Source organism: Pyrus communis, chromosome 7, assembly GCF_041283825.1.
Source record: "Pyrus communis isolate YQ-2024b chromosome 7, ASM4128382v1, whole genome shotgun sequence".
Classification (NCBI taxonomy): Eukaryota; Viridiplantae; Streptophyta; class Magnoliopsida; order Rosales; family Rosaceae; genus Pyrus; species Pyrus communis.
Genome location: NC_142571.1, coordinates 10887663 through 10900365, shown reverse-complemented (window position 1 = coordinate 10900365; position 12703 = coordinate 10887663). Strand labels below are relative to the sequence as shown.

The 12703-nt window shown below is 35.1% G+C and overlaps 1 protein-coding gene across 4 annotated transcripts; it reads left to right on the top strand.

Annotated features, from left to right (window-relative positions):
- Positions 1-793: 793 nt before the first annotated feature.
- LOC137734753 (protein GRAVITROPIC IN THE LIGHT 1) lies at positions 794-5217 on the top strand. 4 transcript variants are annotated; one of them, XM_088698046.1, is made up of 4 exons: positions 929-1128; positions 1248-1308; positions 2058-2134; positions 3741-5217. In XM_088698046.1, exon 4 carries the CDS (start codon positions 3804-3806, stop codon positions 5070-5072), a length of 1269 nt encoding a protein of 422 aa, XP_088554172.1. In that variant the 5' UTR covers positions 929-1128; positions 1248-1308; positions 2058-2134; positions 3741-3803; the 3' UTR covers positions 5073-5217. The 4 variants fall into 4 exon arrangements, with proteins under 4 accessions (XP_068330132.2, XP_068330133.2, XP_088554172.1 ...); XM_068474031.2 differs by lacking the exon at positions 2058-2134 and having other exon boundaries at positions 794-1128; XM_068474032.2 differs by lacking the exon at positions 2058-2134 and having other exon boundaries at positions 794-1128; positions 3734-5217.
- Positions 5218-12703: the final 7486 nt, after the last annotated feature.

The following is a 12703-nucleotide window of genomic DNA, read 5'->3' as shown; positions in this document are numbered from 1 at the left end:
TATTAACACAAGTTATGCACAAGACACATAACAAATTTTGGATAGAAAATTTAACAGAATTCAGATGAGTTAACAGATTAATAATTTTGAAATTAGTATGGCAAATCGCAAGTTTCAGTTCATATGACAAATTGAAAAAACAAAAGTGTGTAAGTTCATATGTCTTTTCAAACAAATTTATTAAATTTCTCTTGGGTGCAAATAATTTAAAGAAAAGGGGTTGAATCGTTGGAGTTTACCCGGGCCATGTTAATTTTGCCATACAAAAACATACCCCACACTTGCAAGTGACTTTTTACCACAATGGTAGAAATATATTGAACTCTTGTATGATAGCTTTGGTTCTTACTTCGTAGGTGACTAATTTAATAAAATCTAACGACAAGATATAAAAAAAATAAAAAAACCCACATTTTTTTTCTTTGAATACATGGATAAATTTTTACACTACGAGAAGATAGAGTTTGACTAAGTCACACAACCTAATTTGGTATCGAATTCGTCATCTATGAAATTTAAACTATCTCACTTCCAAATAAAAAGAAATACCATCGTACCATAGTGCGCAGTGGCCACACTTTCTTTTGAATGCTAATTTCTTGTCAAACGGTGAAAAGGAATAACACCGCCCACCATAGCACTCACTAATGGAAAGAGATCATCTCCGAATTCTTTTCACCTAATCCACTAAGTCAGGAGATCGGGTTATTAAAATTTAATCAAATGGTTAAAGTTATTATAATTTTTAAAGTAGATGCCTATTTATAGTCGTTGGATCAAATTTCAATAATTTGGATATCCGAGTAGCAGATTACGATGAAGGGAGAGGATCCCTTCCTTCACTGACCACTACACTTTCTTTTGAATGCTGATTTCTTATCAGACGGTGAAAAAATAGCGTTTTATAGAAACCGAAACGGTAAGACAGTGGTGGAACGACCCCAAAGTTTCCAATTAGAGTTTGCAGACCCCTGATCCAACACAAACCAGCTACCAACACTGCAATTCGGATCTCCACTGAGGGAGGCAACGATCCGAATCACAGCAATCGGACTATTAAGGTTAGGGCTTCGAGACGCCTCAGGCTCGCGATCTCCGTCGAGGTAGAGAGGAGGATTCTTGTTTCGTGTAAGTACATCTGGTTATGGCGATCAGATGAAAATTTGTGCAAAAAAGGAAAAGAAAAAGGAATTTAGTGTTATTTGAGTGATTAGTGTTGTTAATTTGGGATTTGTGCTCTATTTTAGGTTGAAGGGGTGGTATTATGTTTGTTAGATGGATTCTGTGCCAGATATGTGGTCCTGATAGGTAAGCAGCTCATGCCCCATATATATACTTATTTATTTTTGAAATTTATGTTTTGGGTTTTTTTTCTCCCGATTTAAATATTTATCTAGTCAATTTCCAGTTTTGTTCATAGATTGTTGTATATACCCTTAATCTGATTTTTTTCGGTGCGAGCCACTGAGAGTTGCCCGATGCTTTTTGGTGTGAACCATGTAAATTAGCTGACATATTTCTCTTAAAACAAAGCTGACTTTTTTAGGACTATTGCTTGTAATTTGCTCCTAAAGTTCTAGGAAGTATTTTGGGTGATCATATAATTTTGAACTTAGTCGTCCTTCAGCGCTTTATTGTGGCACAACTGGTCATATTTGTACTTTAACTTATGATTTACATTGATTTTGTTATGGGTTGTTTGTTTTGGTATTCAACCTTCTCGCCATTTTGTGTCCTGTCTCCATTTTTTGTCGATCATATTGTCAAGTGTAAGGACAATATCAGGGACCATCTTAAAATGAAGATAATTTGTATCATGTAGCTCTGGGAGAATTGATTACATACGCATTAAAAGAAAGGCGCGATATGAGCCTTGACTAGATTCCCATGGAAAAATAATTAGTCTGAACTAGATTTCTGCATTAAAATGATCACACCTTATATTAGTTAGCATTTTTCAAGCCATCAATCAACCAATGCAAAAGAATGGTAGATGCATATTGAATCATTTGTGCCTATACTGTAAATGTTTACAAATCTAACCATTTTTATTAAAGCTTCTTGCACAACATTCCCCATGCTTTCTTCAAGATAACTTTGAGCAGAATTGCTGCGTTCACGCTTCACATATAAGGTGACAGTTCTGAATTAGGATTGTTAATGTAGAGTGTGGAGGTATTTTCATATTTATCCAGTTCCTATATCTAAGTTATAGGTACACTAATTACTTTGATGCTAGAACATGAGCAAAAAAAGTTAAACTGAGTGTGTGGCTGGGGATCTTCATGTTTTGACTAATGCGAACATCTTCACAGTTGAGTCAGTTTCTGAAAGTAAAACAAAAGCAATAGTTGAGTAGAAGTTATTTGATGGACTCATACAAAGAAGTACTTGCCAAGGACATTAGTACTTCTACAGGGTGAAATGTCAATTTAGTGTACATTCTGAGTTGAATTTTGTTTTCTGATACTACCTCATACATGTCAATGCTTCATAAAAGTGCCCAAATTCTGGAATCTAAATTTTGTAATCTAAGACAGGTCAGGACATGATAGATGTTAGAGTTGTCTATGGGTAAGCAGCCACATTTTAAAATTTGAAGTAGAAAAGTAAGAAGAGTTTATGGCATATATCTTGGTTAGGGATTCTTGCATGGTTAATTTTTATTCTTTCTTTATTTATTTATTTATATTTTATTTTTTAAATTATAGTTGTAAAGTAACAAATGTTTAATACTGGAAGAAGATAACTTTGTGAAGTGTCTATTGAATGGTGCTTTTTAGAATGGTTCATTTTGGTTTCCATAAGAATGTTGTTATGTTGCCTTGAACGGTGCTTTTTAGAATGAGTCGAGGGAGTAGGCATTATTGGTAGAGAGGAAGTAATAAATTAGAGTAGGCTTTATGAATGTCACAACGAATATGATTGGGAAGTTTTGTGGCAAAAAGGAGATTCATTGGCTCATTATCTAGTCCGAATTGGTGAAATGATAGAATCCGTAAAAATTATTCAACAGGTCCTGGAAGGAATCCCTGGGGGACCCTATGAGAATTTAGAAATATGATACTTTGACAGAGAAAGGAATCTAGAATGGAATGATTTGGAATATTGATTTTTATTAGTAAAAAGCCGTTTCCTATATTTGAATTGCCAAAACAAGAATGTGAGAGTCAAAGTCCCAAAGAGAGAATTGGGAATTTTTCTCATAGTGGATTAGAGTTGTTTTCCTTAGAGACGGAAAATCCGCCCGTGGGATTTATCAATTTGCAAATTCTTTTTTCGGTTAGATAAAAGAATGAAATTGGCTCATATTATGACGATTTCTTAATTTCCTAGTGTGGCTGAAATTGATTGAAACTTTAGCGTGGGCTCATGAATGCACACCTTTGGCTAATTGGATTTGATGGAGACATAAACTGGTGGCTCTTTCCATTGTGCAAGCAAGATTGGTTGGATTAGCCCACTTTTTTGTTGGATGTTCACCAGATATGTCTGTCAGTAAAGTTTTCTTCAGAATTCAACTCTTTAGGGATAAACCTAGAAACATATGTATTATTGAGCCACATTCGTTTTTTCTTCTTTGGTCAAAATTTCTTGAGCCATATTTGTAAATAAATTTATCAAAAATGTTGTTGGATTTAAGCACACAGTATTGCTGTCACCATTTTGGATAATTACATTATTTTGTGTTACCACCTGACTTTGGATTATGCAATTTACACTTATGCTGAAGTTTGCAGGTGTTGTAGTGTCGGTGCTTTTTCTGAAGAAAGTCAACTTAACCACTCCTTTTGGAAGTAGCTATGCTACCCACTGGAGCAAGAGATACTCAACTTCGCGAGAGCAATAGCCAGAAGGTTCACCCACAACCCATGGAAGAGGCCATGAATCAGAATCTAGAAGCTGTGGAAGCCTTGATATCTAAGGTTTTCACGAACATCTCTTCCTTGAAATCAGCTTACATTCAGCTCCAAGCTGCTCATACTCCCTATGACCCTGAAAAAATTCAAGCTGCTGATAGACTTGTAATTTCTGAGCTAAAAAACCTCTCTGAACTTAAGCACTTCTACAGGGAGAACAATCCCAGCCCAGTTTGCGTTTCTCCACAGGACTCCCGCCTATCTGCAGAGATTCAAGAACAACAAATTCTGCTGAAAACCTATGGGGTTATGGTTAAGAAGTTCCAGTCTGAAATTCAAAATAAAGATGCTGAAATCCTTCAGCTTCAGCAGCATATTGAGGAGGCAAAACAGAAGCAAGCAAAGTTAGAAAAGAATTTAAAGCTGAGGGGCATGTCTACAAAAGAATCAGAAGGTTCCACTGATGAGAATGGTGTTATGCCTGAGGATTTAACTCCCAATCTCTTCACATCGGTTTTTGAAGCTTCATATAAGGCTATTCATGACTTTGCTAAACCATTGATTAACATGTTGAAAGCAGCTGGGTGGGACCTCGATGCAGCAGCCAACTCTATTGAACCCAGTGTTGTCTATGCAAAGAGACCTCACAAGAAGTATGCGTTTGAATCTCATATATGCCAAAGAATGTTCAGTGGCTTTCAGCAGGAAAGCTTCTCCCTTAAATTGGACAATCTTACAGTCACCAAGGAGAGTTCCTTCCACCAATATCTTGCACTACGGGACATGGATCCATTGGACATGCTTGGCCAAAATCCAGATTCTATGTTTGGGAGATTTTGCAGGAGCAAATACCTGGTAGTGGTTCACCCAAAAATGGAGACTTCGTTTTTTGGAAACTTGGATCAACGAAATTATGTAATGGGTGGGGGGCATCCAAGGACTCCGTTTTACCAGGCTTTTCTAAAACTGGCCAAGTCAATATGGCTTTTGCATAGGCTAGCACATTCTTATGATCCTCGGGCTGAAGTCTTTCAGGTCAAGAGGGGGAGCGAGTTCTCAGAGGTTTACATGGACAGTGTGGTGAAGAATTTGGTAATGGATGAAAACGACGAAAAGCCTAAGGTTGGTCTGATGGTTATGCCTGGTTTTTGGATTGGAGGTAGTGTGATTCAAAGTCGGGTTTATCTCTCTGGCGTGAAGGTTGCTGAATGACAAGCCGGTTCACGGTGCCAATCAGTGTTCATATGGGTTTGCGGTGTGTTTTTTATACATGTCTGTTGCTTTCATAATGTATTGTTGTTGTTTGTGATTTTTACTTTGTATAATTGTTAAAATAAAGTCAGCTATTAAACACTTATTCAAACACCCCACCCCCCCCCCCCCCCTCCTTTCTCTCTCTCTCTCTCAAGGTTTAGTATGTATTAAATATAAAGATTCGGAATGATAACGAACTGTGGTTGAGTAGATTTTCCTTCGATATGGCTTGACCAGGCGATATGTGCTAAGCCTTTCTGTTCAGATTCGTAACCAGGATTAAAAAATTGATTAGTTAGCAATGGTGTTTCTCGTATGCACCGGAATTCATGACTCGTTAGATCCTTAAGACATTGGGGAATTGGATCCTCGCCGGATCCCCTCATAGGAGATCATAGGGATCAACGCACACAGACTGCTGATCAAAAATCGTGCGGTCATAATTTTTTTCTTTTTTATATTTTCATGCAAAATAAGGTTACTTTACTTTAAAAAAAATATAAAAAAAATTTAATTGGGGCAGTACGATTTTTGATCAGCGGTCCGTGTGCATTGATTCTAGGGGTGGAAAAAATTCCCAAAAATCCCGAACCGAACCGAAAAAATCCCGATCCCAAACCAAAAATTTCCCAAACCGAAATTCCCGAAATTTTCTGGATGCTATCCCGAACCAATCCCAAAATTTCGGTATGGGATTCGGGATTGGCTTCTCAATATTTCGGGAATCCCATACCGAACCGAAAATATATAATGTTAATTATTATATATATACATATATATATATTATTCTTTTATAATTGATGCTAGTAGTTTCTAATTCATGCTCTGCAACCTGGAATGCCCTACATCTTGCATATTTTTCATGTTCTGTTTGATATTCATGTGAATTTTATTATTGCTGCTGCCATGACTGATGATTTCAGAAGACTTGATTCTTTTGTCTCTCAACAGATTGCAAAAAGGGTTTAATTAATTTGAATTTTGACTATGATAAAAACAGTCAGGCATGCCAGTGTTTAATTAAATGGTAATGTGAATGAAATGAAATTCCTAGTTCATGAATGTGTTCTTGAATTACATATTTGAAGAACAATTCATAATTTTATATTTCAATTTGGGATTCCCGATTTGTCCCAAAATCCCGAAAATATTTTAGGATTCCCGAAATTTGGGATTCCCGAAAATTTGGTTTGGGATTGGTCTTCAAATTCCCATCCCAAAAAATTTTGGTTTGGGATTCGAGATACTAGTTTCGGTATGGTATCCCATACTGAACCACCCCTAATTGATTCCTAGTATATCCAGGGAGGGGATCCGACGAGGATCCAAATCCAAACATTGGATCCATACTTGGCCAATCCACTCTAAAAGAATTTTTTTGTTTTTTTTTTCTTTCTGCACGCTCTTATTAATTTTCGTTTCTCAATATTTTGTTTTAATCATTCACTCCAAGAGTTGGAAATAAAACGTTGTGTAGGAGAAAAAAATGAGGTGTGAAAATCATTTCTCAATTCTAATTAAATTAAGACTTAATCTTTGTCATTAGTAATCAACAATATCACCTCATTCAATGATGCATCGGGAGAAGTAAAAGCATGTTTTACAGAACAGTCAATTTTAAGGTTACTAATTTGCGGTAATTATTATGTTGTGTCTGTAAAATAAATACTTTTATAACATAGAGAGAATTATTTTAAAGTAAAACATTTTATAGTCTTTATATCATTTTATGTTTTTTGCACAATGCTTTATAATGTTGGCACGAGAATTATACATTTCTCTAATATAAAATTTCACTTGAAGGAAAAGCATGCAATTGCAAAGTATCTCAAGTAGACCTAGCATTCGTGTCGTGTTTTTAATATTCGTATCGTTTTTGTGACATACCCGATTTCATAACAGGTCTTGTAGTGTAACATCTGTTAAAATGAACGTGTAATATGACCCTACCAAAACTCGACCCAATAATACTAATGGGTAATATAACCCGATCCGTTACCTACTAGAGAAAATATATTTTAAATTAATAAATACTCAAATAAAAAAACGTAATACTAAATTAATATCTAAATATTATATTGTCACATAAATATTATTTTAAAACATAAAACACATTTATATTTTTACCTATTACATACTTTAGAATAAGTGACTAATGGAAAAAACATTGACGATAATTATGCAACCCAATTCTCTTCCCTCTACGAGTCCACTGGGGAGGCTGGGTACTGGGTAGCATAACAATCAAAAGAAAAAGGCAAACATATACAGAACAAAGGGAAGAAGACTATACAGTTGATATCATCCCTTCCCATGAAGTTACGTTTAGTTTATCAGTGTTGTGATTATTGTTACTAGTCATATACCCACTCGTTATACCTGTGTAATTAAATTTGGCTATTATTTGTTATAGAAAATTTATATCACTTTGTTTAGGGAAACAGAAAACTTTTTTTTTTTTTTTTTTAAATCAAAATAAAATTGGGCGTGGAACTTGGAAGGTGAGAGGGTTGAAGTGGGAGATGTGGGGTTAAAAAACCTTCTTAATTGGGCGTGGAACTTGGTTCAAGCTGTTTTCATGAAAGGTCTTCCAAGTAATATTGGCAATGATGTAGAGTGGGTTGAATCCTCCATCTCAAGCACATAAAAATATGCTGGAAAAATCAAGTGGTTAACCTGCATCAAAACATCTTCCAAAACTCATTTCTAGTATGTATTAGATCGATCAACTAACTGAATAATAACACCATCGTTTTTAAGCTCTCTTAGATTCATAGATGCATAAATGGAATATGACATGACATTAATGAAAGCACCTATATCTAACATAGCACGTTCAGACTTCGTATTAACAATAGCACAAGGGATATTGAAACTACCTGGATCTTTGCATTTAGGTGGGAGCTTTCTTTGCAAAAATGCAGAGACATTCTCACTTACCTGTATCACTTCCTTTTTCGAGATCTGTCTTCTTGTTGTACAAAACTCTTTAAAAAATTTAGCATAATTTGGAACTTGCTTTATTGCATGAAGAAGCAGGATATTAACTTGTACCTTATGAAGGTTTCTAAGATGTCTTTTTCACACTTTTCTTTCTTAGATTGCATAAAACTTAGAGGAAAAGGTACATTTGGTGGAATGGGGTTAGAAAGAATTGCATTTGGACCAACCTTACTTGAATTAGGTGGCATATGGGCTTTAGAAGGCTGCGGCAAGGTTTGCTCCTTCCTTGTCGTGGCATTGTCTTCCTACTCTTCTTCGGGTAGTAGTCCTCTTTTTGGCTTTATTTGGACATTTTTGGTTCAATTCCAACCTCCTTACCACTTCTAAAGTGATAGCATTAGGGGTTTCAAAACCTCCATTTGGATTGGCAATGGTTGAACTAGGAAGTTTGGCTTGTTCTCTAAATTGTCCCATGAATTTTGTTATCTGTCCAATTTGATTCTTCATGTTGTCCATTTCTTTCCCTCCACTTCATATTTGGATGATCTCTCCAGCTTGGATTGTAAGTGTTGGAAAATGGGTCATTCCTTGGTTGATTTTAGCCTTGGTAACCCACGGCATTGGAACTTTCCCATCCCCCATTTTCTTTTAATTGAGAACATTGATTAGTAGGATGTCCTTGCAAAGAGCACATGCCACATGTAGCTACACTTTGCACTTTGGACCCTTTGACAACCGGTGATATAAGAGTAGTGAGATTAGCCATTTGAGATTGAAGTTTAGAAATAGCACTTACCTCATCGACTTGAATTAGGTGTGCAAGTTCTCTTTCTCCAACTCCTTCATATTGTTGTTCATTCAAGACACAATTCACTATTAAAATCTTCGCAACCAATGGGGTTTTGTCAATGAAAGCACCTCCAGCTGAAGCATCAAGCATTTCTCTCTCAAATGGAAGTAGTCATTCATAGAAATATTGAATTAAAAGTTCTTCCTTCATTTGATGTTGTGGAAAAGATGCAACTAAAGTCTTGAAATGCTCATAATGCACTGGAAATGATTCTCTTGGGCCTTGTTGAATTCAACAAATTTTCTTCCTCAAAAGAATGACTCTTGAAGTAAGGAAGAATTTCTCTAAGAATGCTTTCTTCATGCTTGCCCAAGAAGTGATGATTCCAGGTGCTAATTCAAAGAGCCAATCTTTAGCCTTTTCCAAAGGAGAGAATGGAAAGCCCTTCATCTTTAAAATATTCCCATCCGCATTAATAGGTGTCATACTCGAGCATACTACTTCAAATTCTTTGAGATGCTTGTTCGGATCTTTCGTGGATAGCCCATGGTACTTGGGAATGTGATGCAGCAAACTAGACTTCAATTCAAACTCATCGGTTTTGTCTTGAACTGCTGTAGGATATTGAATGCAAAGGAGAACGACATTATCCAATCCCAAGGCTGAAAGTTCCTTAATTGTTCGATTGTCAACAACCATGTTTTGTTCCTCTTCCGGTTCCGTTTCAGTTTCAACTTCAAATTCAGATACAAAACTAGAACTAGCTGGATTGAATTCTGGCTACTTCCTCTTCTTTCTCAAAGTTCGTTCAAAATTGACATCTAAGTCTAATATATTCTCACGGACAGGTTGAGAACTCCAAGTCATAAACTAGTACCTAAAACAAAAAAAAACAAAAAAAAAAAAAGAACAACAAAATCAGAAACAAAAAAAAAAAAAAAAAAAAAAAAAGACACAAACAACAACAAAGGGGAAGATTAGCAATTTTGCTAATCCCTAGCAACGACGCCACAATTTGATGTGGTAGAAACTAACACATAGATTAAACCCTGTATATTATGCAATTGTAATACGAGTAAGTAGGGATCGTTCTATTTCGGGGATTAGAAGGGATGCTAATCAACACAAATTAAACTAATAAAACTGAAAAATAAGTTAAACTAACAACAAAACAGTGACGGGAGGGATTTTGGACGAATATAACTAAACCAAAAGTAAATGGCAGCAAGTAAATTAAGTTGTGAATGAAATATGGATGAAAGGATAACTAAAGGATTCTTCTCCCCGCATGAAACATATGCATACAAAATGATTTCTAGTTATTCTTCTTATAAACCATGAATGACAATGCCCCAAATTAACCGTGAACAACACTAATTAACTCTTAGATTTTCCTAAGTTCATTGAATTGGACTCAGCGACGCAACCAAATTATTCTTCTCAAGTTCCCTAACTATTAAAAGCATGATAGAGATATATCTCAAAGATCATTAAGTTCTGTGAAAATCATAAGCATTGATGAAGCATTCATAACTATGAAAAACATGATACTTCTGCCAAGGATTTACTTAACTAAATCATGACTAGTGACTTTTACTACTTGCAAACATAAGTTCAAAACGATCAGGTGAAATTGCCTTATATTCTAGCATAAAATCACTGCCTGCAAACTAAGCTTGTTGATGTGATATAAAATAGCACACAAACTTAAACCCTCTTTTTGATAGTTGTAGTATGTGAAAGTAGGGATCATTCTAGGTCGGAGATTAGGAGGGATGCTAATCTACACTTATTTAACTCAAAAACAGAAAACTAGACTCAAATAACTCAAAACAAACTAAACTGACTCAAATAACACAAAACTAAGTAAGATTGACTCAAAACAAGCACTAGAGAGAACTTTGGATGAAAATTAAACTAAAAAGACTCAGAATACTAAATGGGGATTGTTTTGACAAATTTTAACTAAAGCTAAGTAGATTGCATAAACAAACTAAAGGTTGCATGAAATTAAGGTGAATTAAAGGGTGAAAGGCTAACCAGAGGGTCCTTCTCCACACATGACACATATGCATACAAATCGATTTCCAGTTGTTATTCCTATAAACCATGAATGACAATACCCCATTTTAATTGTGAACTGCACAAATTAACTCTCAGATTTTCCTAATTTCATTGAATTGGTCTCAGCGACGCAATCAGGAACAGCAGGAACCTAGTGCTGAAAGGGTGGAGCAGTGCTTCCAAGAAAACGAGGAGATAAAGAAAGGGATGTCAGCCTTCGAGGAGTGCGTGAGGAAGGAAGCGGCCAAATTCGTGGGGAGGATGAGGAGGGGCGAAAAGACCTAAGCCTCACGCGCCCACAAGGCGTGGAGGGAGAGGTTAGGCCAATGGATCTCTAATGTCTAAGTTAGTTGCTCTGAAAAAAGTAAGTGTTTACGACTTTTAGAGTAAATGTAGATATGGAGGTATTTATAGGAGGAAAGGTCAACCATGGTGTTAGGGTTTTACCCTACACATGGTAACATCCTATTGGTCAAGGTTTATGTAGAGAATATTCTCAAGATATTAAATATGAAATAATATCTTGAGATAATGGTGTAAATATCTCTAATTGATTTAAATAAGGATTACTTACTTGAATGGAGTCAATCTTCAATTGGAAATATATTAAAGATAGGATTTGGGTATTTATTTCTTATCTTTAATGCTTTGACTTTTCTTTGCCATGGGCAGGTGAGCTGTGAGGTATTCAGCTGCTTGGACCTTTAGGGGTGCTAAGCTGTGTGTGGGATTATTTGAGAAATCTGCTTATTTAATTAGGAATTAGGGCAATCTAGTTTTTCTTGAACAAAAATCCACGTGTCAACTCTAATGATTATTTTAGGCTCTACAACAAATTTGATACTAATTATAGCTGATCGATTGTGTAGCTTGGCTTGATATCCACCCCCGAATATAGTTCTACCAAAAAGAAATTGGAAATTAAGCCAAAAGCAGTTGTATTTATTGTATGCATGCTCACGTTAATTGAAAGGAAAGTACACGGTAGTTATGAGCACTGACTTATGTACTTATAATGACAAGGAAATTAGAAATTTTAGCCTCCCGCATTGTAGTTACAAGCTTCTAATTACAATAAACAATACCATATTGTCCATTATTTACCATTAATGTGTTTTCACTGTATAACTTTCATATTCAGAACTGTTTATTTGCTTAAAACTAGAATAGCCTCTCATTGTACAATTATCAGCTGTTCTAATTACTTTATCCCACCTTTGTCCCAAGCAATTATTATTATGGGTGAACTGTTGATTTAGTCCTTAAATTATTACCTTATTAAAAATTAAGTTCCTAAATTATTATTATTTTTAGAAAAATCCATCTTCAAACTAATAAAATTGCCAATTACATCCCTAATATTAGATTTCAATCTATTCTATTCAATTTTTCATCAATTTAAATCACGTGACTTACATGTGATATACTTTAGATAATAGATTGGTAGTTTTTCATAGTTTAAGGACATTTATTTTAGAAAAATAATGTATGGAATTAACTTTGAAGGGTGAATTAGACATTAGATTTGTAACCTATATATAACATTAAGAGCTTACAGGCAAGAAAATGGTGCCAATGTCCTCTAAAATCTGTCATGTGACTTAATTTGACGAAAAAATTAATAAAATAGCTTTAAGTATAATATTAGGGACGAAATTAGCAATTTTTAATGAATTCAAAGACTTATTTTACCAAAAAAATAATTTAGGCACCTCATTTTCATTGACATGATAATTCAGGGACAAAATCGACAGTTCACCCTATTATTATTAAGTAAGAATAGTAAGTAAAA